We start from the raw sequence: 27,570 nt of genomic DNA, 5'->3' as shown, positions 1-27,570 counted from the left end.
AGTTTATATAAAACTATGTTTAATGGTAAGGTTACCTGCTACTCTATTGTAGTGTTATGTAATCCTTCACTCAAATTCACACCTGATGTTGGCTTTGAAAGAAATCCATGTTTATTAGCGTGTAGGAAAATATGTGAAACCTTCCATGCTTCCAGCCTTTATGTTGCCCTCTGAAAATGTGGTGCTGTAATAGTAATCACACATTTATGATTAGTATATCTCAATAATTTTGTTTACAGGTTAGTTTAACTTGATTCTAGAGGCTCAACAGATTGTTTTCCTTTCTACCTAAGGCCTCTAGATGGTAAGGATAAGGTTATATATAAAGTGACGATACTCCTTATTTGTGACATGGTATATCAACAAACAGCAGCAAGGTGGAGATAGTCCTTTGCAAATATTTTCATTTAATAGAGACTCCGCACAACCAAAATACCTGTGGTTGATTGACGTCACAATGATATTGATGACAAATCAAGTTATTTTATCATTAGTTGCTAATACAAAAAAAAAAATACAAAAAGTATTAAAAGTATAGTTTTAAGCAAATATTTACAAATTTCCTACAGGGACATTTACCATTAGGACAGAGCAACAGCTGTGGCAGTGTGCTTCCTCACTGCTTGGCAACCATGACCAAAGAGTCAGAATCAAGAAGAATGCACAAAGGTAAGACCTTTTTTTATTTGATTAATTTCTATTAAAAGTCAACATTTGTTCTTTCAGAAAATAACTCTGAAACTGGTGTTGCTATAGTCTACAGGGCTGTCAAATAAAAATTTCCTCCTTGGTGAAGAAAAATAAGCTCTAAATGCCATTTGCAGGTATAGGTAAAATAAGATACTAAGATTATGGCATAGGCATGCATGTAGCGTTGAAGTACATGGTTATCAAATATACCTCATTAAACACTAAAAGTACATTGAAAAATACACATTGGGTTAAATGCATAACCTGAGTGATTTTGAAGCAAGATATTAAAGATATTACATGTTGCACCCTCCCCACCCTTTACCCCCCCCCAAATCTTTTCATGGTGCAATCTCAAAATATTTTTTTCAGAGGCATATATTTTTGATTGGACTAAGTAATTCCCGAGACATGCATTTAATATCATGACTTAGAACTGCAGTGTTGTAACCCGTCTCAAATATTTTAAATATTTGGGCTACAACATAGGAAAGATGTTTCATGTTGAGTATATAGTGTTTCATAGTGTTTCAACATGAGTTTCACGTTGAGTAAATAGGTGGACTCTTGGAATAGGAATACAAGGGTTCTGGATGCAAAAGTTACTTGATCTTTGAAACATGATCTCATAAACTATGAGATTCTGTGGCTGCTGTTTGTCTGCTTGAAGTGATACACTTAATTTCTGCTTTAACAAAATCATTTATTCGTTACTGTCCTATCTTCAAAAAGAATTGCTCCTTAGTGCCATCTGTCAGTTTCTTTTCTTTCTGGTATCTGCATCGTCACAAAAGTCAGTGCAAGAGGACCTTATATATTACTGACTAAGCTTGAGCTGAGACAGGATCCATCCTGTTTGTATAGGACTTGTCAGAGACAGCAGGTATTAAAAGTCAAAAAGCACGGCTGAAGTCATCCATATGCACCAGGATGACTAAATGCATTGATGGAACGAACTTGTTTAGAAGTGTTCATGACTTACTATATTTGCTTCGTAGAACTGCTCCGGTTGTGATGTGTTCTTTTTGTTCTTTATTTGTGCAGCAGGCTCTCCACAAACCTACTGTATTGTGGCTAACTTAGCTTGACATATTTCAGATGCACTACAAAAGGAGCTTCTTACTCAGCGTGGAAAGCTTCTTTGATGTAATGCATTTACATGGGTGGAATAGCCAGCAAGTACATTGAGACTCATCATTATGCTATTGTGCAGGAAGCACTTCCAGTTTGAAAATCAATAAGGGCAGCCGGGCTAAATTGTGATGGCAAGAAATGTGTGTTAAAATGGAACTGTTTCTATAATATGATTGTAGAAGAGTATGTGTGACCTAAAACATAATTATGAAGTGTTAACAAATTTAATACAGGCAAAGACGTTTTTAAAAAGGGTCAATTGATTTTTATGTTCTGTTTGTCACCAACTCAGAAAATTATATGAATATAGGCAGGTTTTTTTTGCCTGGCATACTAGAAGATGATTATTCTTTATATGATCCAACAGTTTGAATGGAAATAGTGAATTATGAAGAGAGCCTTAGGGGAGTAATTTGTACTAGAAAAGTGACTGGTTCTAGACAGCCTGTTCTGACACATCAGCTTTGTGTAAGGGAAATAACGTTGCTGACAGGAGCTTTATTTGAACTCTCACAGAGTTTACACAGAGAAAGTCAAAACACGAAGGATACTGGAATACAAGGACCGTTTGTGGTTTGACTGCCTCTAAGTAATTAACAAAGGGCTTATCCCCTTTGTGCTCAACAGTAGAGGGTCCTGAATTTACTTGTGTCGGAGGAACTTGAAGAGTGTAACTGCTTTCTCTTGTTAAAGCACTGTGGTTCTGGGCTGGGGAAAGCTCCTTAGTCTCAGTAACATGTCACAGAAGTCTCTGCACCACTCTTTCTGTGGGCATCCCGTTATAGTGCAGAACCCAGAATAAGATGGATGTCACGGTCAGGCGGCTAGTCACATCCTAGTCCCTTCAGAGCACAGGCCGCAACGCGGTCACGGGGACTGCTGGACAAAGAGGATGATGCGCTCCTGAAGCAGTGGTAGGGGCTCAGCACATTCCTCAGGGCTTAAAAGTGTTGAGTCGACTTCTAGGCCGGACATTTTTGCTGTGTTTGTATAAATCTGAAGAAAGAGTCTTCAGCAGTTCTTGGAGGAAGTGGTTGCCCAACTAGTTTAGAAGTGTTATGTGAGAATTACTAAATTAATAACAGTTCGAGTTTTCCTCCATTTGCTTTCTCCGCCTTTTTCTCATTTTTGTCCAAGAAGGTAAATATAAAAGTCTGAGACAAAAAAATCAGAGTTAAAAATGAAGTCAGGAAACGAAGAACAGCCACTTGAGTTCAAACATGGATTTCTTTGTGCAGGAGCTAGAAATGTCTATGAATAAATTTTAGACCAAATCCAGTAGAGACCCAGCAGGAAACACTTTCATAAACCTTCCTTGAAAGACATGAATAGTGGCTGTCAGTAATCATTGCCTGAGTTAAGCATTTCATAAGTTGCTCTTAAGAGGAGACATCTTTGATATAAATATTAATGGAAAAAGTATTTCTCAGCAACCATTCAAGAGGTGTTTTTGAAGAACTGTATTTATAGATTCAGCTCCTGTGGAGAAGCCTTTCTAAGCAAACTAAGGGCAAAAAAAAAAAAAACAACAGAATTTAAAAAACGTTTGATACAATCTAGAGACCAGTCTGCGCAGATGAAAACTGGCCCAAGAGGTTCCCATGGGGTGCTGGGTACGAGGAGCCTGTGCAAGGAGAGGTAGGAGGGGGGCCCCTTGGACTGTGGGCTAGCCCCCACAAGGGAGGGGATGGCTAGCTGAGAGCTACAGTGTAAGACAAGCCACAATTCAGGGAACAGTACTGTTGAGACAGAGATGTTAGGTACCAACAAGATGATTAATCGTATGCTTCTTAAGCTGTACAGAAAAACAGCGTGCTGAGGGCAACATATATATCTGAAGACCAACTATAAGCTTTTCAAAGTGGTTTGCTTTTCTTTTTCTTTTTACTCTCTTATAAAACTCAGGAAAAGCTAGAAAAGGTATGAAAACATCTCTTTACCTGGCTGCATCTGTCATTGTTTTTTGGCAAAAGTACTGATTTCATCAGCACTGTCAAGTAGTTTCTGAAATCTCGGACTTTTAAAAAAAAATTGTAAAATAATGATAGTACTTCAAAAATTCTTGTTCCTGCTGTCAAACTGTCACAACAAAATTTCTGGTTAGTGCTAATAACTGCAGAGCTGCAGCTTTGTGCGGGCCTATTTTTTTGCTTCTTTGCTCATAGCCAAACAAGTAGAGCAGTAAATTTGGAAGTCTTTGCAGATCTGTGGGTGACAATGACAAAGTAGACATGGGCTTTCTAGTTTGGCATGTTTTCATACAAAAAAATGTATTTTGACATGTTAATTTCTACGTTCAAGAAAAAAAAAGTAAGAATGGAAATTAAAGAAAATGTTATACCAAGACTTTTTTTTTTTTATGAAGTACTGGTTCTTGACGTACTTGACAGTGCTGCTTTTAATAACAACTTTTCACCTATAACTCTGACCTCTCTATAATTTCGTGGTGATATATTTGTGTTTTTGGGGATTCTGTGACAACTCCTTTGGATTTTTTGGATGCTGTGGCTTTATGGATATTGTAATATTTTGCTGAACAGTCTGTCTGTTAACAGTTAAGTTTATTTTACAAAAGAGAATACAAACCAATGCAGTGGGAAACATTTTAGCTCCTGTATTAGCTTAGACTTGTGTTGTTGGCTTGTGGGAAACTTTTAGTGGATCTTACAAGGAGTTTAATTTTTTATAATTGCATGTGCTGTGAATAGGTACCTGAGCAATTAATAATACTTTAACAAATTGATTTTCCCTGTGTGATGTGTGAATTGGGAATGGAAATGTGTTGCTTGAGAGGCATCTTGGTGTCGGTATACAGCCGATCCTGAGCTGTGAACTGCCTGTTGCCTAAGGCACGAGGAGCAAATGAGAGCATCGCATTATGCTTTGCTTCTGCAAATGCACGTAATTTTGCAGCCAAACTGCTGTAATATACATAGAGAGAGACATGCCTTGCAGTGTTTAGTTACATTTGCATGATTGCATAAATTTAACTGACAAATGTTTTACTTAAAAATGCGTTCTTTATCTTCATAAAAAGTTGACTTTCCTTTTGGAAAGTATTCGTAAAACTTCCTTTCCTTTCGTAAAAATTCCTCTGTACCTTTTAGATGGGTTTATTTTTCAGTCAAGTACAAGATATGAAACTAACATTTCTGAGTAGCCCAGCTTTTGCAAAGGGCTCCATAGAAAAACATTCATTTAAATGCAGTTTCTTTCAGTAATTTATTTTTTCTCTTTTTCCATAATGAATAATTGAAAACCATTTCGCAGGAGCAATTAGTCATTCCAAAGGTTCGAGTATGAAAGGTAATTTTTTATCTACAATAACAGCAGCATTTGCCATAATAAAGGGAAGAAAACAGACTGCACATGTAAATCAGTAACATCTGTGTTGTGTGATGCTATTATCTGTAAATGCTGAAGTGCATCTGTATCCTTTTTGTCTCCTTTACTAATCAGAGCAATTGAACTTTTATTGAAATGTAGTGTTCTCTCAAATGGCAAGTATGATTTTATTAGTTCCTTGGAAACCAGCATTAATTGTCTACAAAGAAGTCTTTGTATTGTGCAGAGGGAAGTGAAATGGAGGGGAGAGGAAACAATTTATCTGCCTTGGAGATGCTTGGAGGGCTTGATCCTTAATAATATGCTCTAATTATGCAGCCTTAGTCATGCTTTTCATACACCTTTTGGAGAATAGTATAGCCTTTCTAAGGTAGAGCTGCAGTAGTTGACTCCCTGAAATGAAATTCTCCTGACTCTGACATATCCAAGAAAATATCAGACAGTAGCCATATAAATGCAGGTAGAGAATAAGGCAGGAGTGTATTCCCACTTCTAGTGAGTCTTCCTAACAACAGTGTCTTGATGGTGTCTAGTCAAAATTTTGTGTGAACTTGGTATGTTTGTCAATACTTTTCCCATGTTTGTGTATTATCTTAAATGTCTGGTTTCCCGTCTGAAAGGGAGATTTTCATTTAGTATAACAGTTGCTGTAGTCTCCAACTTTGCCACCAGTTCACATTTTGGGTCAGGATTGTGGAGAGAGTATTATAAATGTGACTGAGCATCAAAGCTGTGAGGAAGTGTCACTTCTTGCATGGATTCAAGGAAAAGACAAGCAGTGAAGCTGCATTCATAATCACATAGATTAAACAAACCTTAAAATGTGTTGTACAATAACTTCAGCAATTAAAACGCCAACTGTCTTTTATACTCTCCTCTTCATCAGGCAAGCTCAGCCTGCACTTTACTGAAAGCCAGTGTTCCTCAAACAGACAAGAAATAATCCGTGTTCAGTAAAAACAACCAAACAAGTACTTGAGACCTCTGATAATCAGCACTGTTGTGTTTTGTTTAATTATTCTCTTAGATTCCTGAATTCAGCTATGGTACTTTTGGCAATAGGTCTAATTTGTGTGTGTTAAATTTTCATAATACATGTACAATAATATATGTGAAAAGGCAGTCATACTAATATGCATATATTTGTGTCCATCATAGATAAAACAGGTATTTAAAGGTGTTCAGTTATGATTCATTTATTAAATTAATTTTCTAGTACCATGGTCACAGAGCAGTTAAGTCTGAGCTGGTAATCAAAATGCTCATGCTGTTAACACATTATGCTCAAGTCACAGAATTTCTGTGTAAAATAGATGTTTCCTCTGTACTCCGTAGGGTATAATCATCAACGTATATGTGAAAACCAAAGGCAGAAATCTCCTGAATTCTACAGCAGAACAGCATCCGAATCTAACGTGTATTTGAATAGCTTCCATTACCCAGATCGTAGCTACAAGGACCATGCCTTTGATACATTAAGCTTGGACAGTTCTGACAGTATGGAGACAAGCATATCAGCATGTTCACCAGATAACATTTCCAGGTAAATAACCTTCATTTCTGATGTTGTAATGGTTGTAGGGTTATAACAACAAAGGGAACATGTGAATGTTGACGCTATGGTAATGTAAATGCTGCTAAATGGTTAAGAAAATGTAAGATCATTAGACAGGTATAATATATAGTATTTTGTGTAGCACTTCATCATCATGTTTGACTATCATCTCATCTGTTTAAATAAAGATGGAAAATAAAAATATGGAGAGGCTAAATGGTATGCTGAAGGCCACATAGAAATCCTCAGTCCTGAACTGAAATTATGATGCTCTTTTCAGAGTGGGATAATTCCTGAGCTTCCTTCCCTAGTTGTTACAGGTTTCCTGTGATACAAAATGTCTCTTAAGATACCTGCTGGTGATTAAGTGCATTCATTCTGTATGTCCAGCATGTTAACTTGCTAGGTACCTAATGCTTATGCTTAATGCTGAAATAATGCTGATACTTAATGCTGAAATGCTTAGGAGTCCTCTGGCAGTCCTTTTTGCCCTTTCCCCTCCCTTTTCTGGGTCAGTAGAAATGAAGAGATGATTCTAAAAGGCTTAGAGCCCTCAGCTGCTCTTCTTCTCTTCAGAGACTGTCAGCTCAAACTACAATTAAAACAAACATCAGTGACCTGTTTAAAAAAAAAAAAAAAAAAATCCAGCAAAGTCTTAAAATTGTGTGCAAACAATTTTCAACTGACAATCTGGTTTTAATAATGGTGATTTCACTTCTCTGCATAGTCCTGCCCCAGTAGGTTCACAAGCATTAGCAGAGGCTGATAATTAAATACAGCATGATTAAGGGATTAAGAACCTCTTGTTGAATGCAAGGACAGCTTTTTTGGGTAGCATGTTGTGTTTTATTCAACATCTGTTTCCTGTAACAGGTTACCAGTCCTCTAATTTCCTCTTGTAGTGTTTATCGCTGCAATGTCAAGGATTTTAGAAAATACCAGTGGCGTTGGTATGGGACTGTCAGTTTTTATTTGTTTGTTAGTTAAAGTATAAAACATTAGGACTCAGGTTCTGAGTAGTTTCGTTTTAGATACATAGCTAGTTTCTGATAGCTGGACACAGGCTATCTCATCAGTTAACTCATCTCTGCAGTGCTAAGCAAATCAAGGATGAAAGAATTTAACTAAGCTGAAGTATTAACTGGTTTTATATGGGAAAACCTACTGCAATTAACCAACTTCCAGGTTGCTCAAATGACTTAAGTATGGCCCTATTGCATTTATGGAAGTTTTTTGACCCCAGTTTTCTAGGCACATCAGGTAAACATACTTTAGCCAAACTTAGGCTTAGGTATCCAAGTCAGTGGCCTCATTTATTTTCAGAGACAACAAGCTTTTTTACAGCTTAGGTTTCAGAAGGATTATACTTCCTCTGCCGCTTGGGTTAAGGGAGGTATTTTGTATTTTACTGTATTGTCTAACAATACACATCCTCATTATCAGACAGAGAAATGTCTTCTGAGAACTTCATACTTCTGACAAAACTCCCAGTCTTGTAGACCATCAGAGGCATATTCAGAAAGCTAGCGTTGTTGGTCTTGCTTGTTTTTTTTTCCCTTGCCCAGGACACACGCTTGAACTACTTCCATTCTGCCACCCTCCCTTCACAGTTGGTCTGTGTGCTATTGAGTAGCAGGAATAAACCTGTCACCTAACACCAACTTCCACTTGAGTGATCAGTTAGTATTTTCAGAATAATCCTAGGCCAAGTTTCTCTCTGCCCTGAACATTTGAACCCATTCAATTTCCTCGTGTTGTCCAGTGGCATCAGTAATGGTAGTACAGCGTAACTTCTCTTCCTCAACAGTGTGAGATGAAAAATAAAATAGCATGAAAATACCTCAGTTGAAATGACTGTTAAATTGAGATGAAACAAAGAAACTGTATTGGAAGCAAGAAATGTGGTATTGCTTGTTGGCTGCCTATCAGGCACCAGACAGCAAATGCCCTTTGCAAGAGGAAGAATGCAATTTGGCAGAGCTTTTCAATAATAACTGGAGTGTTAGCAGAGTATCTTAAGAGAATACTTCCTCTCCCAGTTAGGTATCTTGTTATGGAAACTAGGGGTGAGGTGGTAGCACCTTCTCAGAACGTACGAAGAGTGACCTCCGTATTATGTAATGAGTATCTGCCAAGGCATGTGGGAGTGTACTCAACAGATTAAAATTCTGACAGATCGTATGAGGCAGAAAATCACCCCTTCGTTATGGGCTTGTCTGGATTAGTAATTACAAGAGTGTTGTCAAATCCTTAAAGATTAAGATGCCTATACTAGAAGCAAAACATCGCTGCGAAGGGCAAAGGGCATAAAAGATGTTATCCACACCAGGTGTCTATCACACTTTGAGGCACGTGTAAGTTTGCTTAAAGGAACAAATTGATTATTACGTTAAGTTGGAGCATTGTACAGCAGTGGGTACAGTAAATCTCTAAAAAAAGATTTTTTTGAGAAATCTCCCATCAAATGCAGCCAGAAACACAGTAGGTCTGTATAGTGCACTGTAAACCTGTTTATCAACTACATGTTAGGATCCCTCTGCTCTGCCCCCCACCATGAGAATGAGATACTTGTCACTGCAGAGTGTTTGGGTCCAAGATGCAGAAATGACACCACCTCTGATAGCTAGCTGAAAGTGAAGAAGTGTCATCCGAGTACCCTTCTGTTGCAAAATAGAGCCAAAAAGGCAGTGGTGTGACAGCTGCGTTGTGGGGGGCCAGGATCTATCACTCTATGTCATTACTGGTTTCCTTGGCTTGCCAGTTATTTTAACTAGTAGGCATTATTTGACGCTGCTCTGTGACTGAATGAATGTTTTTTACAGATGCTTCTTAATCCTCCTTAAATCCTCCATCTAAACAGAGATGGTCTATGGCCAGAAAGGCCTAAATGGTGTATTTAGATGACTACTTATGCCACCTCTCAGAATCAGTGGTGTGTTCTGCTAGGACATGGTAACTGCCTCCATACTCTGTTATCTGAGAGATGATGATGGATCATAGGGGATTGATAAGATGCATTTTTAGGTACCCGAGTCTGAATTTTTCACAACTCTGCATGGCAAGTATATATGTTAAGTGTATCATGTATTTTGCCTCATTTTTATGACATGAGGCTACTGCACTGAATTGGATCGGAACAATATCAACTCCACTCTTAAACTGTCTAATGCGGGACTATAAAATGTGGCTTTAAATATCAAGTATTCTTTTAAATAACTGTTTCATTGTTTTTTGTTTGTTTTGTACAGTGCTAGCACTTCAAATGTTGCAAGAATAGAAGAGATGGAGAGACTTCTGAAACAAGCACATGCTGAAAAGACTAGGCTGCTTGAATCCAGGGTAAAACATAATTTTATGAGTAAAAATAAGAGTGGGCATGTAAGTTAGGTAATAACCTCCTAAATGCTGTATTGGACCCTAAATAGTTTACATCTAATTGAGACTTAAGAATTTGCCTCTCCCTCCAGAGTTTGGTCTGGTTTCACTCTCATGGTACATCTTGGAGCCCATATGTGGTGACTGCTATTTCAGTGGGTGAGTTGAGGGCAAAATCCCATCAGAAGCTAATCAGCATTGCTCCTACAACTACTATGAGAGTTACTTATGAAGAACCTTCGTTTGTAGAGTGGTAGTATTTGCAGTTCTGATTACAATTCTCAGTCCTCTGTGCTGCATACATATTTCTGCCTGCCAAAGAGGCAAAAAGAGATTTAGTCCTAGCTAGAAATTACGTATCAACTATAGTTTCACACACAATTGCCCTTCGTGTGCTGTGGTGTTTAGGAGCGGGAGATGGAAGCTAAAAAACGTGCTCTGGAAGAAGAGAAACGCCGCAGAGAGCAACTGGAAAAAAGATTGGAAGAAGAAACTAGCCAGAGGCAAAAACTAATTGAAAAAGAAGTCAAGATACGTGAGAAACAAAGAGCACAGGTGAGATGCATTGACATGAAATTATTTTTGGTGCTAGACTCCTTATTGATAGAGGAAGCAAGTCTACTTCTGCAAATGATAAACAGAGCTACTTCCAGTTAAATGGACGGATTTAGTATTTCTGAGGTGTAACTGTGTCACCAAAAGCATGTTTGGGCTCTAGGAAACTTTGATGTCTGGGTGTTTATTTAGATCTAAATGATAGCCTAGGTCTATTCAGCATTTTATACCTAAAGTATAAATGTTAATCCTTTAAGGTTTGTTACTGAGTAGGGGCAGAGCAGGTGTTTTTTTTTTTTGATAGCCTGAACAACAGAAATTTGTGAGAGTGTTAATTTTATAAACAGTGTTGTTTCTTCTTTCTTTTAATATATACAGTATTTTGGAATGTGAATATTCACCTCCCAAATATTTGACTGAACAAAAAAAATGACCAAAAGATAAAGAAACTTTTTCATCTCCATATCTACTCTGGAGAGGAAACAATATTTTCTCTGTTGTTACTGGGACTATACAACATGGGAAGCATTATTTAGTTAAACCGTATTACCTCTGACATCATCTTTGTTTCCTGTTAGGATGTATCTTGAGCTTTCTTTGGGTTTAGAGGTCTTACCTACTTTTTATTCCACCACAGCTAATGAGATCTACATGGTACAGCAGATAGACTAGGCAGTCATTTTATTGTTAGTATAGTAAGACAGTAAGTTGGTATAGTAAGACCTCCATCTTAGTTACATGTATATGAATGCAGAAGATTCCATATCTCATTTGAATATATATCTGCTTTTATCTGTGCTACTTTTGCTAAATCTTTGTTTCATGAATTACTGTTATGTTTATATATATATATATATTTTTTTTAAATATAAAAACTCCTACATTATTAGCCTTTTTAATTGATAACACTAGGGCAACCTCAGTGGAACTTCAGGCTCTTTCTCCCTAAGCATATTTATTCCTTTGTTTTCATAATAAAGTGAAATAACCAAATGTTAAATGGTATGTATACTTCAGTTGAATACGGTCTTTGTGTCTGTGAAATTTTAATGACAACTCAAATATGGCATAAACAACAATGCCATGCTTATATCCTTATGTGAAATTGGAGCGTGGATGTGTTGTAACAAAATGCCCTATCGGTTACTGCTAGTTGGCAGACTTAGCAGAGGCTGAAGACTGAATTGGCAGGAAGACAAAACATACCTTTCAGAAAGAACAACAATTTTTTATTAACTTTTTTCTTTCCTTTGTATTGTTAGACCCAATTTCAAGACTTTTTTTTTCCCCAGCACTTCCTGACACTAAGAAATGTCAACTAGAGGAAGTAACTCCATCTTTGCACTTGCCAAAGCTAGTTCCAGCTTGTATCATACAGGACTGCATAATTTTAGAAGGGTGTTAAGAGCTCTTGCAGGCAACATAGCTCCCGTTGCACGAAGAGATTCTTGAGAATGCAATGAGAGAAAGTCCCTTAGATTTGTGACTCACAGTGGTATTTAAAAGGCTAACTTTAGGCATGGTGCAGGGGCAGATTAGATTCTCCAGGTTCTCTGAAGTCAGTGTAGAGAGAGACAGGAAAAAAAGAAACGGAGGAAGGAGATAGTCCTTTCACAAGTCATTCAGAGCCACCTAAATTAGGCTTCTGTTCTGAATAGCCCTGTGTTGTAGCCTCTGTCTGCCCTGGCTGCAGCAGGAGCCTTGGGAGACCTGTTTTCTACATTTAAAATGAGGTTTTGTGCCTAGATCCCCTCAGGCACAGAAAACAGGCATGCTCCCTTTAGCTGGCAGAGGTCCTAAATCACTCCTACTTGTTCTCCCAACTTATCCTATTTGGCTTGATGCAGACTTAGTCCTGAACTGGTATCAAGAATGAGGCACCGTTTCCTGTGCTGCTTAGCTGTCTCTTGCAGAGGGATGTGCTTCAGCTCTCTGTGCTGCATTGCTGATTGTGAACCAGATACCATGTTTCATTTAGTTCATAAGTAATTCTATTTCGTTTACAACAACCTTTGTAAAACAAAATAAGGGTTACAGTTCACTCTTTCTTCCTAATTTTCAGTTAATAGCATGTTTTTATTATTTATATTTGTCATTAAGATACATGTAACAATAAAATATTAGTGTTAGATATGCATAGTTAGTATCTAGCCCAGAAAAGTAAAGGGTTTGCTTAACATCACACCATACGAGTCCTTATGCTTCACCTGAAGCAGCAACACACCTTTCATGTTCAATTCATGTTTTAGTTCTAAAACAACCTTTCTGTGCTGTGGCCCCTGTTTTGCCAGCTCATCAACTGATGATTTCAAGAAATTCTCATGCTCTAATTTCATTTTTACTAAGGTGCATACACTTTGTAAAAGTAATTTTTCAGAATCTTTAATTTAAAGAAAACAATGGCTGCAGCAAAACTTGTTTATTTTTTGTTACCATCGTTTTAGAATATGTGGGCTGTTTGCAATTATGACCTTGTAGCAGAAGGAGTGAAAGAGAAGTTAAGATTTATGTTAAAATAATGATTTTATTTTCTTTATTGCAGGCTCGTCCTTTGACTCGCTATTTGCCCATTAGAAAGGAAGACTTTGATCTGCGAAGTCACATTGAAACAGCCGGTCACAACATAGAGACCTGTTACCACGTCTCCCTCACAGAGAAGACCTGCCGAGGCTTTCTGATTAAGATGGGAGGGAAAATTAAGACATGGAAAAAACGATGGTTTGTTTTTGACAGAAACAAGAGAACTTTTACATACTATGCAGGTAGGTTGTAGGATCGCTGTTAGGCTATATCTGCCCCTCTTATTTTCCTGTCAACTTGATTGAGAGATGAAGATGTAGCGAGTCCCAAATAAAGCTTACAGTTCCATTTTATTTTGTATTTTACATATGCCTTCAGGATTGATGCAGTCTCTTCCCTACTGTTTAATCCTAATGTCAGAAAGGATACAACAGTGCATAACAGATGAAGGGAGATGTGAACAAGGAAAAGCAAAGGAAAAGAAAAAATCACAATATTTCTAGTACATAGAATAATGGCTCCACCTAGTTTATTTTTAAATATGATATACTTCCGTCAGTGACGGAACGTTTTCTTGTACCCATCATAAAAGAGTAAAATTTATGATACTTATCATAAACATTAAATCAAATGCTTCTGTAGTCCCATCACTTGATATACTGAAAAGTATTTCAGAATATTTAATACAGAGAAGTAGATTTTTTGCATTTGCCATATTTTGAGAGTCTAAGAAATTTCAAAATGGACAACAAGTAATACTCAAGAGTTTTCTGTAGACTGAAGTGTGTTATAATGTGATATATGGAGCCATTAGAAGCAATATGTTGTTAACTCAGGTCAAAACCAGAAATTAGAAATTTAAAAATTTGTATGTCTTACAGATAGCTGTGCAAGTCTATACATAGTTTGATTTTCAAGTTTCAGAGGAAGCCAGAAAAATGATTTTGCATTGTGAATTTTTATTGTTAGGCGAGGCCAGACAGGGGCATAAGTGAAATGGTAATTGCTAAGAAGCAGAAGAAAACAACTGGTACCAAAAAGCCCAAACTGTTCCCTTTCTTTTTATGACATTACTGCTTTCCAGAAAGTTATGAGGAACTTAAAATTGATGGGGGGCATTGCTAGCTCCATCTTTATAAAATACATTATTTGAGTTCATTACGTATAAAATGACTGTTTCTTACTAGTTTGCAACAACATTGTGAAGAATGTGAGAAGCAAACGTTCTTTTTTACTTTGTTCTTAACATCTGGTATATTGGTTAGCAAGGCCTGTAACATACAGTAGTGTCCTCATATGGTACTGATTTTTTTTTAAGTAGTTGTGTTACTAGTTAACAGTTTTGGTTTTGAGTGCAGTACAGCTTCCATAATGCATTTTAATTACCAAAGAAAACTTTTCATAATGTCTCAAGGACTCCAGCCAAAAAACAGTTTCATGAGAATTCTGTAAGAGCTGAGCAAAAATGCAGCTGCCTGAATGAGTGAGGATTTGTCCAGATCTTTAAATATATAGTAACTTCCAAAATAAATTTTGGTACTGTACGTTCAGAAAAATTAAACTCTAAGTTGAATGTACCGGTATATTGCTTTAGTTCTGCAAGTCTACTAAACCGAAGACCTTAGGCTAAAATCTGAAAATCTAGTACACAGACAGTATACTTTGCTGTATAGTATTGTATTCAGCTCTGTATAGCATATGCTGTAATGTAGTAATCTTATACCTCTACTGGTCCCCTATGGGCTGGCAGGGAGATTCCCAACACGACATCATTTGGTCTATGGAATTTCTTTTTGCCATCATCTGATGCTTTGGAAACTGACGACATCTACTGATGGGATGTAAGCTGAGGTCATGAGAATTGAAAACGACAGCAGAATCTGTCATCAGACTAAGATGTTCTGTTTGTCTAAGATGTCTGTTTAGATGACTATCCACTGTTGAGGCGATACTAACTTGGGGTCAAAGGCATTATATTCCCCAGATACAAGAGTACTGGAGGAAGTTTGCCCTTCAGTATCACATGCAGTTCTGATTTTCCTTAACAACCGCTGGGATTATTTAACACTGCAGGAAAGCGGAGGATATTTGAGATGCTTATCTGTCTTTGTTCCTTTTTCTTGTGAAATGTTATAGTTGAGTGCTAAGTTTATGGTCCGTATTCTCCTTGCCCCAGTGAATCACTAGCTGATGCTGGGTCAGAAGACAAGCATGGTGTGCTCTGGTGGCCCATACGCCATGGACTGTTCTCTGTCATGGATTAAGGCACCACTTTATATGTAAAGCCAGACTTCAAATTCTTTTTTAACTCATCCTCCTTTCTAGATACAACACGCAGTAATATTTTGTCTTTCCTGATTGGGTCTACGTATGAAAAATAAATGCCAAATGAGAGGCCGTGTGCGGGCCATATGGAAAACCAACCTTCTTAAACTTTTTCTTTTTAAAATGTCCTAATAAGAGCTACAGATGACTTGAAACTTTTTTTGGACTCTTAGGCTGGAACTTCACATGTGAGATCTCTTGCAAGTAGATACCTAAAATAGTTTAGAATCGACACCCTGCATGTGTCCACTTCTTTCCATTTCCTTTCAAGGGAGATTGTCAGCTGCGTCTCCAGTGTAGATATCAGAACTTAAGTGCGAAGATTCAGCTTTGCTGCAGTGGGACATCGGTGCCACAAACACTGTTCCATTGGGTACAAGCTACTGCTTATGAACAGCCTCCCTCAGCTAACTGTCCATTCAGTCATTATTACCTCTGGCGCTTCTTTTCTTCAGAGGGTCTATGCTTTGGAAGGGTCTCTTTGGCAAAAGGGGCAAACTATGGCTAATTAATTCGGCTTTTACCTTGGGTGTCGCAGAGTAGGAAAATGGTCACAGACAATTACAATGCTGAGGCTGGTGCACAGGAACTCTGACCTTGTAAACTTTTTCGTGTCTCAGAGCTCACAGAAACTTGCCCATGACCTGGTAACCTTATATTTGAATACTAAGTATTAGCTTGAGACTATGGGAGATTATTAAGAACAGGAGGAAACATTTGTAAATAAGTATAAGCACAAATGATATTCTAATGTAAAGCTTTTGCTATCAAACTGTATTTCAAAATTGTTTTTCATAATTTTCTTTGAAGAAAAACTGTGGGTCTTAATCTGTTAGCTATGATGTAGTACTTTAGCAATATCTGAAGTCTGGCTGGTTTTCATGTAATTGGAAGATTGGATTTATCTCAGAGACATCTCTTCCCCCTGTTGGCTAATACTGGACAAAAGGTTTAAATGCTTCAGTGAGGGACTGACTTAAAAACAGATGAGAAAATTGCAAAAGCCTTATTTCCTTGGAAGCAAGGCCGTGAAGAAGGCAAATTAAAGTAGGAAATACATCTCTTTTAACTCAACCATCCAGCTGGTGAGATGCTGAAAATTTCTGGGGGGGATTTCACAAGCAGAAGTGTTAATCTAGTAACTTAATCTGCTGAACATATGTAGAAATGCAAATTAGCCTTTTGCTTCTTCAAGTGTTGTTCATTTCAGTTTTAAAATGTAACTTTCTCTTTTCCATTTCAGACAAACATGAAACTAAATTAAAAGGTGTAATTTATTTTCAAGCTATTGAAGAAGTCTATTATGATCATCTAAAGAATGCATATAAGGTAAACTTTCTTTTTACCTGAGTATTATATGGCAGTACCCAAAGTATGCTAGCTGCTGTAACATTAACGGGAGAGCTAACATTATTTTAAAACAAACAAACAAAACAAAAACAGGGTGGAAGAAAAGGAAGATGAAGCCAGAGTAGCTGTTAACACTGTTCTTTTATACTGATGAAAGCAGAGACGGTCCCCCATGGCATTTGCTGTGAGGAGTTCTTTAGTCCATGGGCAAGATCACTGAAATCAGTGGCTTTGGTAAATCAAGAGATGGCTGTATGCATCTGTCACAGGGAGGGAGTTAGCTGCTACTTGCAGCTGATGGCAGCCCCTGCCGCACATATAATGGAGATGACCTGAATATATCCTTGGCACATGGATTTGTGAAAGCTTAAGTGGTTTTGACTGCTGGACATAATACCTGCTCAAGGGGAGTTAATTGTTTGGGCATGAAGCAACAATTTGGAGGCAGTGGTTGTGTAATAGTCTACTGAAAATATGTCATTAAAAGTGTTGATTCTAGATGCAAATACTTTAAATGCATCTCTGTCCCCAGTGCTGCAATGTTGGATGCAGTCCTTCCAAATTTTGCATTCTTATCTTTCTCCCTAACCCTGTTCTGAATCTCCCTGTAAGCAATGATATCCCTGGTTCTAATAAATGGCTTTGATTTTTCATTCTTTTGATAACCTTCTTTCTGCTTCTTTTTGCTTTATTTTAGAGTCCCAACCCACTACTCACTTTCAGTGTTAAGACACACGACCGGATATACTATATGGTTGCTCCTACGCCAGAAGCCATGAGGATATGGATGGATGTTATTGTTACAGGCGCAGAAGGCTACACCCACTTCATGTTATAACAAAATGGGGCAATAGGGCATACTGCAATAACAGAACATATGAAGTTAGCCATATGTAGTAAAATCTGAAAAGCTGCGTAAAATACCAGTGAATAGTCTGAAATAGCCTCCTTATGATATGCACACAAAACCTGAAAATGAAAGTTTTATAAATGCATTGAAAAGGGGGACTTGTTACTTATTTTAATTGATCTTTATCGAAGCAAAAGAGCTAAGGCTGTTGAGAAAATCATAGTGCTCCAAAATGAATAATCAGGCAACTTAAATTACATCTTGATTCAATGATAATTTTGTACAAATTCTGTTATGTAGAGCATGTCTACATAAAGTTTACAAATGTGTGTGTTCTCATCAGTATGCAAAAATCCTAGTAATGGAACAAAAAAGTGTAATAGCATATATTTTAATATGCAGCATTTGACATTTATAGATGATTAGGTAACTTTTTAAAACTTTTAGTCAAGTATTTTATAAAAATATAAATAAAAAGCAGCCCTAAGGTACACACAATTCTTGCCTTAGTAGCTAAGTATTACAACAGAGCCAAAGAGTTACATGACTCCCTTACTGTAATGTTTCAAAGTGTTAGTTGTACTTAACTTTCTGTAAGGAGACAGTGCCAAAACTCTTCACGATTTTTAAAGTAATTAAATTTTACAATATTCTGTGTGTTTAATCACACAGTGACACCAACTGTGTGTTTCAAGTCTGTATTTATGGAGCTCAAGAAAAAAGAGAAGGACAGCTTTATAAAGATGGGATTTATCCACAAGGCTATGAAATGGAAACACATGTATTAATTTTGTCATCAGGAGGACTTTTTTTTTAATCCTCCACATCGAATAGAATGAGCTGATTCTGGATCCTGCAGCAATTTTATTTTATGTGGTCAGGTCCCATCTAATGTGGTTCTAATCTTACTCTGTGCCAAGTGAATGCTCTATTGAAACCTCGCAAACTTTGGTCCCCATGAAGCCAGCATCAAAGTATCTAAAATCTATCTAAATTCTTTGAAGTCAAGTTTCCAGCCCAGGAGATTTTTTAAAAGCATATCTGCACAGAATAATGCTGTCAGATAGAATCTGACAAATTCTTAAGAGTTTACACTAAGCAGTGTATGAATAAAAACCCTGAAACTATTAAGTAGCAGGGGTTTAGGGACTCCTAAAACGATGAAAATATGGAGGGTATGGTGGTCTCCCATTTTAGAATCAAGAATCACGTCCAAGTCCTTGAGTAATATTGCAAAACCTCAATTATGTAATTGAACTGTACGTCAAGGAAGTCTCTTATGCTCTGACTTTAAAGAGGTTTTATTTCAGTAATCAAAACTTGTGCCATGTGGTTTGTGTAATAAAAAAAAAAAAAGCACATTAGACTTTTTTTCTTGATGGAAAGTTAATGGCTTTTGATGGAGCAAATTAAAAACTGTAAGCAGAATAGAAGTATGCTGGCAAAATATTTTTGTTATCCTATTTAAACCCTGTATCTGTAACGAATGGGATGAATTCTTCTTTGTGGCATACGCAGGTGATACGGTTGCTCTAGCATGACATGGCAGTTTTGACTTGAATCATGAAAGAAGGAAGGGTTACTGCGAGGTAATTGGTATCATCTGTGCAGATCACAGTTTGTAATCTAATGATTTAAAACACTATCAGAAATGAACTGCTTTGTTTTATATAATTATTATTTTTTTCCCGATGTATCTTGATTTTAATTCTAAGTATGGTTATAAAGGTTTTCTAATCATGATTTTTGTATCCTGCATGATGCGATGAAGGCATTTCAATAAACATTTTTAAAAATAAACTTGTTTTAAACATTCACTCGATTCTTTATCCTGCTGTGTTTGTGCTCGTCTTTCAAATAATGTTGTATACACTTGAACAAGCATGTCTGTGTTTCTCAGTAAAAATGCTACCCTTCCCTGTGTTTCCCCGTAGAAGAGCTACTGAAAACAATTTTTAGATGGCAGTGAAATTATGAGTGGGGACTGTGGTGTACATAGGTGTATTATATAACACGCTCCTCATTTTTATGACCCTCCCCGTTTGAGAAACATATCACCAGCCTTGGCTGCGGCATTTATTTGGATATTATAAAGCAAGAACTGCTCAGGGGCCTCCCCCTTTCCCTAATACCCGGCTAGGAGGTGACTCAAGGGCAAGCGGCCACCACCCCACCGTGGAAGCCCGGCGCTTTTTGACTCCTCCCCTGCCTCGGGCCCGATCGTTCCCCAGAGAGGGCACCTGCTCCCCGAGCCCAGCCCCTGTCGGCGCAGGAGAGCCGAAGCGAGGAGGCGCGGGGGCCTCGCACCGCCCTGCCCTGCCGTCCCTCCGGGCCGGGCGGGCACGTTCCGCCCCGCAGCGGCTGCCAGGAGCCGCGGGGCCGGCGGCAGGCCCGTCACGCAGCCGCCATTTGCCGGCCGCCGCCGCATGCGCGCTCCTGCGCCATGGCGGCCATGGGCGCGGCGCGGGGGCTGCGGGGGGCCGGCGGCTTGTGGCAGCCGCTGCGGGCGGCGCCGGGGCTCGCTGGTAAGGCACAAGCCCCCGGGCAGCCCCGCTGGCCGCGGCCCTGGGCGGGCACGGAGGCGGGAGGGCCGGGGGTTGCGTCGTCGTGGCGGCTCGGGGCGTGCGCTGAGGGGCGGGCGGGCGCTGCCTCCCCCGAGATGGCGGGGAGTGCCGGGGGGATCGTGAGGGGCAAAGCGGGCTGGGGTCAGCCGGCAGCCCCCTGCCCGGCGGAGCTGCCTTCACCCGCTGCTGCTCCAGGCCCTGCCTATGTGGTAGTGCTGGGGCGTTCCCCAGGGTGTTTGGGGATTTCTTCGGCTTTGATGGGCGGCTGAGCTGTCAGTCGTGGTTGCTGCGAGTCGTAACTCAAATTGCAGAGTTTTTGGAAGGAATAGAGTTTCATAGCATCGGGCAAGCATCCTGTGCCTTCCTCTAGTTAACGTCTGCTGTCCATACATGGCTTCTGGTACTAGATACCACCATGCACCCTCCACAAGTGCTCCCCTGCTCTTCCCGAGGTCTGTCACTGAAATCAGGAGGAGAAATTACTGGATAGCTCTTCAGTTATTGATGGCTTCGACTCTAGAGTGCAACCCCAGTGAAGTGGGCTCTCTGATGGGCTGGCTGAGGAGGTTGCTTTAGGTTTTTGGGTTATTCGGGTTAGCGTTACTGCCGATGCACTTAGAGTAACTTGTCAAGTGCACGAGACTAGTTCACAAGATAGTTTGGACAGCAGCTGTTTGTAGCTCAGTTTAAACCCTGCCCAGTGTCAATTTGAGGACACCTCCAGAGTGCTGCAGGATGTTGGCCTGTTGTACCTAATCACTTCCAAGATGGTTATCAAGGCGTAAGGGAGGGACCAATACTCCTAACCCATTTTTCTATGAGGTGTAGCAATTCTTGGTGTACCTCTTACTGACAGGTGAAGAAGTGACTGGCGTACTTACAGAAACACACACGAACCAGAGGTTGTAGGGTGAATGCATCTAAATAAATATACTTCTCTTGTGGTGTTTATTCCCCTTCATAATAATCAGTGCATTGGTAGAATAAAGAACTGTCCCATCTTTTCATGAGAGATTTAGTGGTTTTAATCTCTAGTTCAAATGGGATAATTTCTATTAGAGTAGAACACCAAACGCTCACTGTATGCTGTCTTTTCTGCACGTACCTTTGCATGTGCAAATGCAAAGTGCATGTGCAATGGAGGAAAAAAAAAAAAAAAGCTTGAATACAATCTCTCTGATAGTGAGAGAAAGCAGCAGAACAGTGAAGTGATGTGATGCTGTCAAGGCCTGTTTTTGCAGTGTTTTACCCAATGTTTATACCACCAGGAAGGCCTGTTATACCATCTGGGGCTGTGCAGGCTCTGTACCCTACTGTTGATTAGCAGCATTCAAGAACCAGGCCTCTTCTAACCCAAGAATTAAGAGTGTCAAAGTCTTATCAGAAGTCTAGACCAAGCTTTCAGTTTAACAAATTAATCTTGCTGAGTGGGATAATGGAGTGGATTAATTCCTCTTAACACCTCTCTATAAACCACTTACCTTCACCCGTAGTAAAGATAAAACTTACTGCTAAGACTAGATTAAATACTATAGCAGCCACTGAGATTCAGTATTGTGTTCGTTTGGTAGTGTTTCCTTTGTTAATCTCTTTTCCTTGGTGGAAACTATATTTTTGGATGGTTATTAATGTGAATAACAGCCCAACCTAGTGTTTTCTTTTCAAATATGTCTGGTTTGTTATCTTGAACCAAAACAAAGCAATTTTAAGTTCCCAGTACACCGATGGGAAAAATGCTTATTATTATGGGTCTAATAATATGTTACAGGTCACTTTGACAGAAGTTGAACTAAATGATCTTGCATTTTATTAAATATTTCCAAAATATTAGGTTCTCAGAGTGATATTTCATTCTGGATAACTGTAGAACAATCTGAATACTGGTATAATTTATCCCCTCCAGCAGGAATGAACAAATCCACGTGACGGGATATCTGTGCCTCTTTAGGAGATGTATAAGAAAATCATAGATCTATAATGGTCCACTCTTTCTCCTTATGGTGTGTGTTTAATGTATTATGTTGTATTTACATACGTTTAAATACACACATTAAAAAATACTTTTTTTTTTTAACTTTCTATGTTTCATGTCTGAGGAAAAAACTGCTGTTTAGATGGCAGTGTTAAGTAACTTGACTTGGAGCTTATCACCCTGTTAATTTTCAGTGTTACTAGCAACAATCTTTTAACTTAGGCAGAAATGGCTGTGGATAGTATAATGAGAAAGGCTGCATGTTATTTACTTTATTTGTTTCTGAACAAAGCTAATGTTCACCTTGGAAAAGGTAAAATCAGAAGCTTCTTTCCAAATTCCCACTTTGGGATTTCCCCGCTGTATGGCTCCCGCATAGATCTGGTGGGTCTGGGGTTTTGATGCAGTTGAAGTTTTGACCTGCTGTTGCAATTTTAATGAAAATTTGACATCTCGTGTACTTGTAAACTTACCATCGCACACAGTACTTTGGGTGCAAAATTAATCTTTTTGAAATTCACTCTTGAAATACAAAAAAAGGAAAAATAAAAAGTTTGAGTGGATGAGAAAGCTGTTACTTCATGTGAGATGAGGAAATATTCGAGATGGTATGGAACATGGGGACAAATGAAGTATAGCAAATCTTAGCATTTGTCTTCTGTTGGCCACTTTGCTAATTCCTGAGTGGACTCCTTGCATGGTTGGCTTTAGTACTGAGCAACCTCAAGTCATTAAGTTATAGTCATTGAAAAGTGTAGGAGGCGCTTTTATTTTTCTTTCCTCTTGAGCCTAAGCATCTTAATTTCACATGATATGTACACAGTTCCTGAATTCTAATTTTATAAAACGTTAGCATTTCTGTCAGCGTTATCTTGATGATTATACTAAAACAAATGTTTTTATTAGTTTGCAGGCAGAAGTCATCAGTCAGCTTTTTGACTCGACCAGATCGACCAAATCTAGCTTACCATAGACTAAAAGGCAGGAATCCAGGGGTTATTTTCCTTCCAGGCTTTAATTCCAATATGAATGGTCAGAAAGCAACTGCCCTTGAGGATTTCTGCAGCTCTCTAGGTCATGCCTTCGTCAGGTACATTAAAGTGTTGTTCTTGAGGAAATGAAACAACTGTCATAGGTTGGGAGAGGGGGGTTTAACAAAAACATGTAGACTTCGGTGTTTGGGTTGAATGCGTGCTGTGCTGTACACAAGCTAATGAGTGTCTTTTTTGCATTTCAGACATAGGCTTTCTGTCAGTTGAGGAACTGAGATAAATCATGAGAATGTATTTTGAGAGAAATTCAGAAGATTCTGTGATAAATTTCTGTATTCTAGCCAGCACTGTGTATTACATTAAAGCTACAGACACAACACTGAAGAAGAAAGAAAACCTTTAGAAATGTTAGTTGTAGCGCCCAGAATTCTGTTTTTCCTTCTAAACTATCATTATAAAGCATGCTTTTTAATTACCAAATATTACTAAGCTGTTCAGTGCCTTCTGTGCCTACAGAAGAACACGGATGTGCTTGCTGATATTCTGCTTTGATAGGCTAGCTTGCATGCTAAGCTTCATAAGTCTTCCCAATTTGATACAGCATTTGGAAGAGATTTTATACTTCTAAATTGAAGTATGATGCTTTTTGGCTTACAGAGAGCTTATCAAATTCGTAGTATGGGAAATACCCTGGTAAATTTGGATATTGTTACATGAAACGTTCTCCTTGTTGCATAGGTGTATCTAAACCTCTTTTCATGTGGTTTCTGGTGATATTTAGTGATACGCAGGACCAAGTAAGAAAATACTCAGTGCAGTATGTTGTCCTGTGTTTAATTTTTATTAAACAACACCGTTCAGTTTTAGCCTCTGTGCTGCTGTAGACAGTACTACGACTTTCATTTTGATGCTTACTTTTTCAGATTTGATTATACAGGATGTGGAAGTTCAAGTGGTAACTTTGAGGAGTGTACAATTGGGAAGTGGAGAAAAGATGTTCTGTGTATACTGGATGAACTTACAGATGGACCACAGGTTATGTTTTGTTTTTAAATATAAAATATTTTAGTTCCTCGAGATGGAATGACATATAATCAAAAAGAGGCTATAGTAGGTCTAGGGAAGAGTAGCACTTCTTTAACAGCTTCCACCTGGTCACTTCCAAGCTGATTCATTTGAAACGTCATGTTCATGGGGCCTCTTTTGCAGACAGGTCGATGACAGCATCATGGGAAGGTGGGTTGCCAGGACCTCACGGAGGCTGGCTGTTGGAGCAGGGCTGTCACTGACAATGGGTTACGTCAGCCCTGGCTTTCTACCAGGAGGTTTGGGAAGGGTTTGTGGTGAAGATTCCAACTAACAGGCAGCAAGGAACCATTCCCGTGCTGCGCAGCCCTCCTCATGGAGAAGCGTGGCTTTGTCCCAGTGCTGATGCATTAACTGAAAGGTTTACAGGACTGTTAAAAGCTTAGGTACTCTGTATGATAAAATAGCTTAAAAAATCAGCAAAAGCAGCATTTGGCTTCTTCAGTTACTTCAGAAATGATTGTAAGAAACCTAATCTTCTGCAACCTGGGAAAACCTAGTATTGTGTTTAAAAGCATTTTGTTTATGAATTGCTTTTGTTGACCTCTGTCACTGCACTGAACCTTTATGATGTGCCTTTATTTTAAGAAGGAAACTAAGCATGCTTGTGATACTGAATTGTTTCAACTCTCATTTTGTTTACAGTGTTTCAGTCTCAGAGAGCAATAACCAGCCATGTCAAACAAAAATAGTAAAATTCCAGATTCTGTGGTGCTTACTCAGGCAAAATTTCCACTGGAGGTGACAGCAGTTCTGCCTGGGTAAGGACAGCAGGATTATACCCAAGGTTTAAGTAGTTAAACAAGATGAAAGCTGATGTTTTGTTAAAGGGGAAAAAAAGGCTTTTTCCTATAAAATAACATCTTATTTTTTCTCTCTTAAGATTCTGGTGGGCTCCAGCTTAGGTGGATGGCTGATGCTTCATGCCGCGATAGCACGCCCAGATAAAGTGGCTGCTCTAGTTGGAGTAGCTGTAGCAGCAGACCATGTTGTAACAACCTTTAAGAGGCTTCCCATTGAGGTAAAGCTGCTGGTTGTCTTTTGTGCAATCTAAAAATCGGTCAAGCATATAAGAAATTCTGTTGTTTGAGCTGTCCAGTTATTGCAGTATCCCAGTATTTTGTGTTTGTAGGGGAGGCAAGTTGAAAATGTACATTAATTGAAGTGTCTGCAAAATACAGTGCTTCTAGGATGGAGCTGGTGTGAATACTAGAATGTGATTGTGGCATATAAAGCATGAAGTCAGATCCGTGTTGTTCTGCAGTCTGTTAGATTTCAGTGTTAGAATATCTTTATTTGTTTTAAAATGGGTTTGAATCCTCTTCAGCTTACATTCAGTAAGCTGAATAGGCTTGTGCTTTCAAGGAGGAAGGTTTAAGTGAATTTAGAACAGAAATAAATTGAGGAACTCTAAAAGCTCATAACATCAGTCGTGTATACTTTGCTCTCTTTTTTTTGTAGACACAAAAAGAAATAGAAGAAAAAGGTGAATGGAAGTTTCCAACAAAGTATAATGAGGAAGGATATTACTCCGTGACATACGACTTCATTAAGGAAGCAGAAAATCACTGTTTGTTGAATGGTCCCATTCCTATAATATGTCCTGTCCGGCTCATTCACGGCATGAAGGATAGTGATGTCCCCTGGCAGATCTCTATGCAAGTCGCTGATCGCATCCTGAGCAAAGATGTGGATGTCATCCTCCGCAAAACTGGCCAGCATCGAATGAGTGAGAAGGAAGATACCAAACTTCTTGTGAATACCGTTGATGATTTAATTGACAAGTTGTCAACACTAGTATAAGCTGCAGAGTAGCGTAAAGACACAAACTCTACGCCTGACTCTTTTCCATGAGTAGCAGAAAACCCTGTCCGTAGCGAGATGATGCTAGGGCTGTGACAATCACAGTAGGAACTGAGCTTTACCTGCTGTTTCCTTACCTCTGTTGTGTAAATACAGGTGTTTTATTAATGCTGCTTTTGCACAGATAGTCCAAAGTGTGAGGAAGTGCTGCTGTTGGGTTCAGAACCTCTACTTTACCACTGAAACCTTTTTTCACAGATTTCCTACCCTTTTGTACTGAAATGTTCGTTCGTTTTTTGTTACCATTGGTCTGTACAGTACAGCTTCGGTTTCCCATGTCTGATGCCTTCTCACTAATGTCCTTTTGCTGTAATTTCCTTGTGTTTTGTCTGAAACCAGCTGTGCGAGGCAAAACACAAGTGTCTGCTAAAGTTATTGTTAGTAGAAATAGCAAACAACATGAAGCATAGCAAACAGATTTCCAATAAATGATTATACTGTTCTTAAATAGTGTTAAAATTGTAAAAGGCACACCCTGATTGTGTTTTGGGGGTACTACATAAGGAATAAATTAATTTTGGATTACTTTAGAGTTAGATTAAGACTAAATTTTACGAAGATGAATGTCCACGCTCCTCTTACGGGGTTACCTGCGTAGACAGAAATCCCATTGTTAGTGTTTTAAGAGCCTGAGAACACAGGGCCTCAAAGTACAGGTAGAACTCTCTTAAATACGCTCATCAGGAGTGTTTATGTCCTCTTCTGCAGGATTTTTGTAATACTTAATTTGTGGGACTAATACTGAAGGAATAATACGTTCTCTTGGTGTAAAGTCAAGTGAAATTGGATCACTATAATGAGTCATTTACTCCTTCAATAACTTCTCGAAAGTGGGTTGTACAGGATGGTAGATCATCACTGCCTCTTTTCTATGACCTGAGGACTGAAAGTTGTTAGGAAGAGTGTCTTCCTGCGTTGAAAGTTTGAGGAGCACAATTGCAAGCCTGAGCATCTTGCAGCTGAAACTTGGTAGCTGGATAACTCTTTTACCATAAATCACTTTGGATTACGTATAGTATACAAATTGAATTGCAAATGTGATGATTAGCTGTTTTTGTCCAAAAATATGGTGTCATTCATACCTTAGGAAGAGCGAGTGAGGAGCTTACATAGATGAGAGACTGGAATTAGTTCAGGCTGGCCTTTAGTCTGGCTTTGCTATTTCAAGTAGGAAATGATGGCACTGTTGCCACTTTATAAGACTATGGCTCCCACGGGCAAGGTATTTCTACAGGGTTTGTATTTTTCAGTGTTATTATTGGCAGCAGAAGTACACTGTATAGAGCATTTGATGGGGTACTGTTTTTTTTTTTCTTTTTTTTTTAAAAAAAAAGATAAAAAAAAACCACCTGAATTTCAGATGACTCCTATGACAGTTTTATTTAGGCTTCAAA

The 27,570-nt window shown here is 38.7% G+C and overlaps 2 protein-coding genes across 8 annotated transcripts in view; both read left to right on the top strand.

Annotated features, from left to right (window-relative positions):
- The window catches only part of PHLDB2 (pleckstrin homology like domain family B member 2), an 80,292-nt gene extending 60,776 nt beyond the window's left edge, over positions 1 to 19,516 (top strand). For all 7 annotated transcript variants that reach the window (XM_080575746.1, XM_080575743.1, XM_080575745.1 and 4 more), the window contains 7 exons: positions 570 to 669; positions 6,505 to 6,712; positions 9,973 to 10,063; positions 10,508 to 10,654; positions 13,197 to 13,416; positions 16,743 to 16,828; positions 17,547 to 19,516. In XM_080575746.1, coding sequence (XP_080431872.1) covers positions 570 to 669; positions 6,505 to 6,712; positions 9,973 to 10,063; positions 10,508 to 10,654; positions 13,197 to 13,416; positions 16,743 to 16,828; positions 17,547 to 17,687 — 993 coding nt within the window. In that variant the 3' untranslated portion in view covers positions 17,688 to 19,516. The remainder of the gene's footprint in view (positions 1 to 569; positions 670 to 6,504; positions 6,713 to 9,972; positions 10,064 to 10,507; positions 10,655 to 13,196; positions 13,417 to 16,742; positions 16,829 to 17,546) is intronic.
- A 395-nt stretch (positions 19,517 to 19,911) lies between these two features.
- On the top strand, positions 19,912 to 27,489 carry ABHD10 (abhydrolase domain containing 10, depalmitoylase). The gene is made up of 5 exons (XM_080575751.1): positions 19,912 to 20,224; positions 23,142 to 23,325; positions 24,151 to 24,262; positions 25,197 to 25,334; positions 25,775 to 27,489. Exons 1-5 carry the CDS (start codon positions 20,143 to 20,145, stop codon positions 26,114 to 26,116), a joined length of 858 nt encoding a protein of 285 aa, XP_080431877.1. The 5' UTR covers positions 19,912 to 20,142; the 3' UTR covers positions 26,117 to 27,489.
- Positions 27,490 to 27,570: the final 81 nt, after the last annotated feature.

The sequence above is a fragment of the Anser brachyrhynchus genome (assembly GCF_964034855.1).
Source record: "Anser brachyrhynchus genome assembly, chromosome: 1".
NCBI lineage: Eukaryota > Metazoa > Chordata > Aves > Anseriformes > Anatidae > Anser > Anser brachyrhynchus.
Note: the sequence above shows the minus strand (reverse complement) of the source record. Positions and strands in the feature narration are given on the sequence as shown.

What these genes read in the sequence shown, in the direction of transcription:
- ABHD10 (XM_080575751.1), top strand. Translation starts at nt 20,143, where the DNA reads ATGGCGGCCATGGGCGCGGCGCGGGGGCTGCGGGGGGCCGGCGGCTTG. An exon ending in GGCGGCGCCGGGGCTCGCTG is followed by an intron (nt 20,225 to 23,141) that starts GTAAGGCACAAG and finishes TGTTTTTATTAG; the next exon opens with TTTGCAGGCAGAAGTCATCA. An exon ending in CTAGGTCATGCCTTCGTCAG is followed by an intron (nt 23,326 to 24,150) that starts GTACATTAAAGT and finishes TTACTTTTTCAG; the next exon opens with ATTTGATTATACAGGATGTG.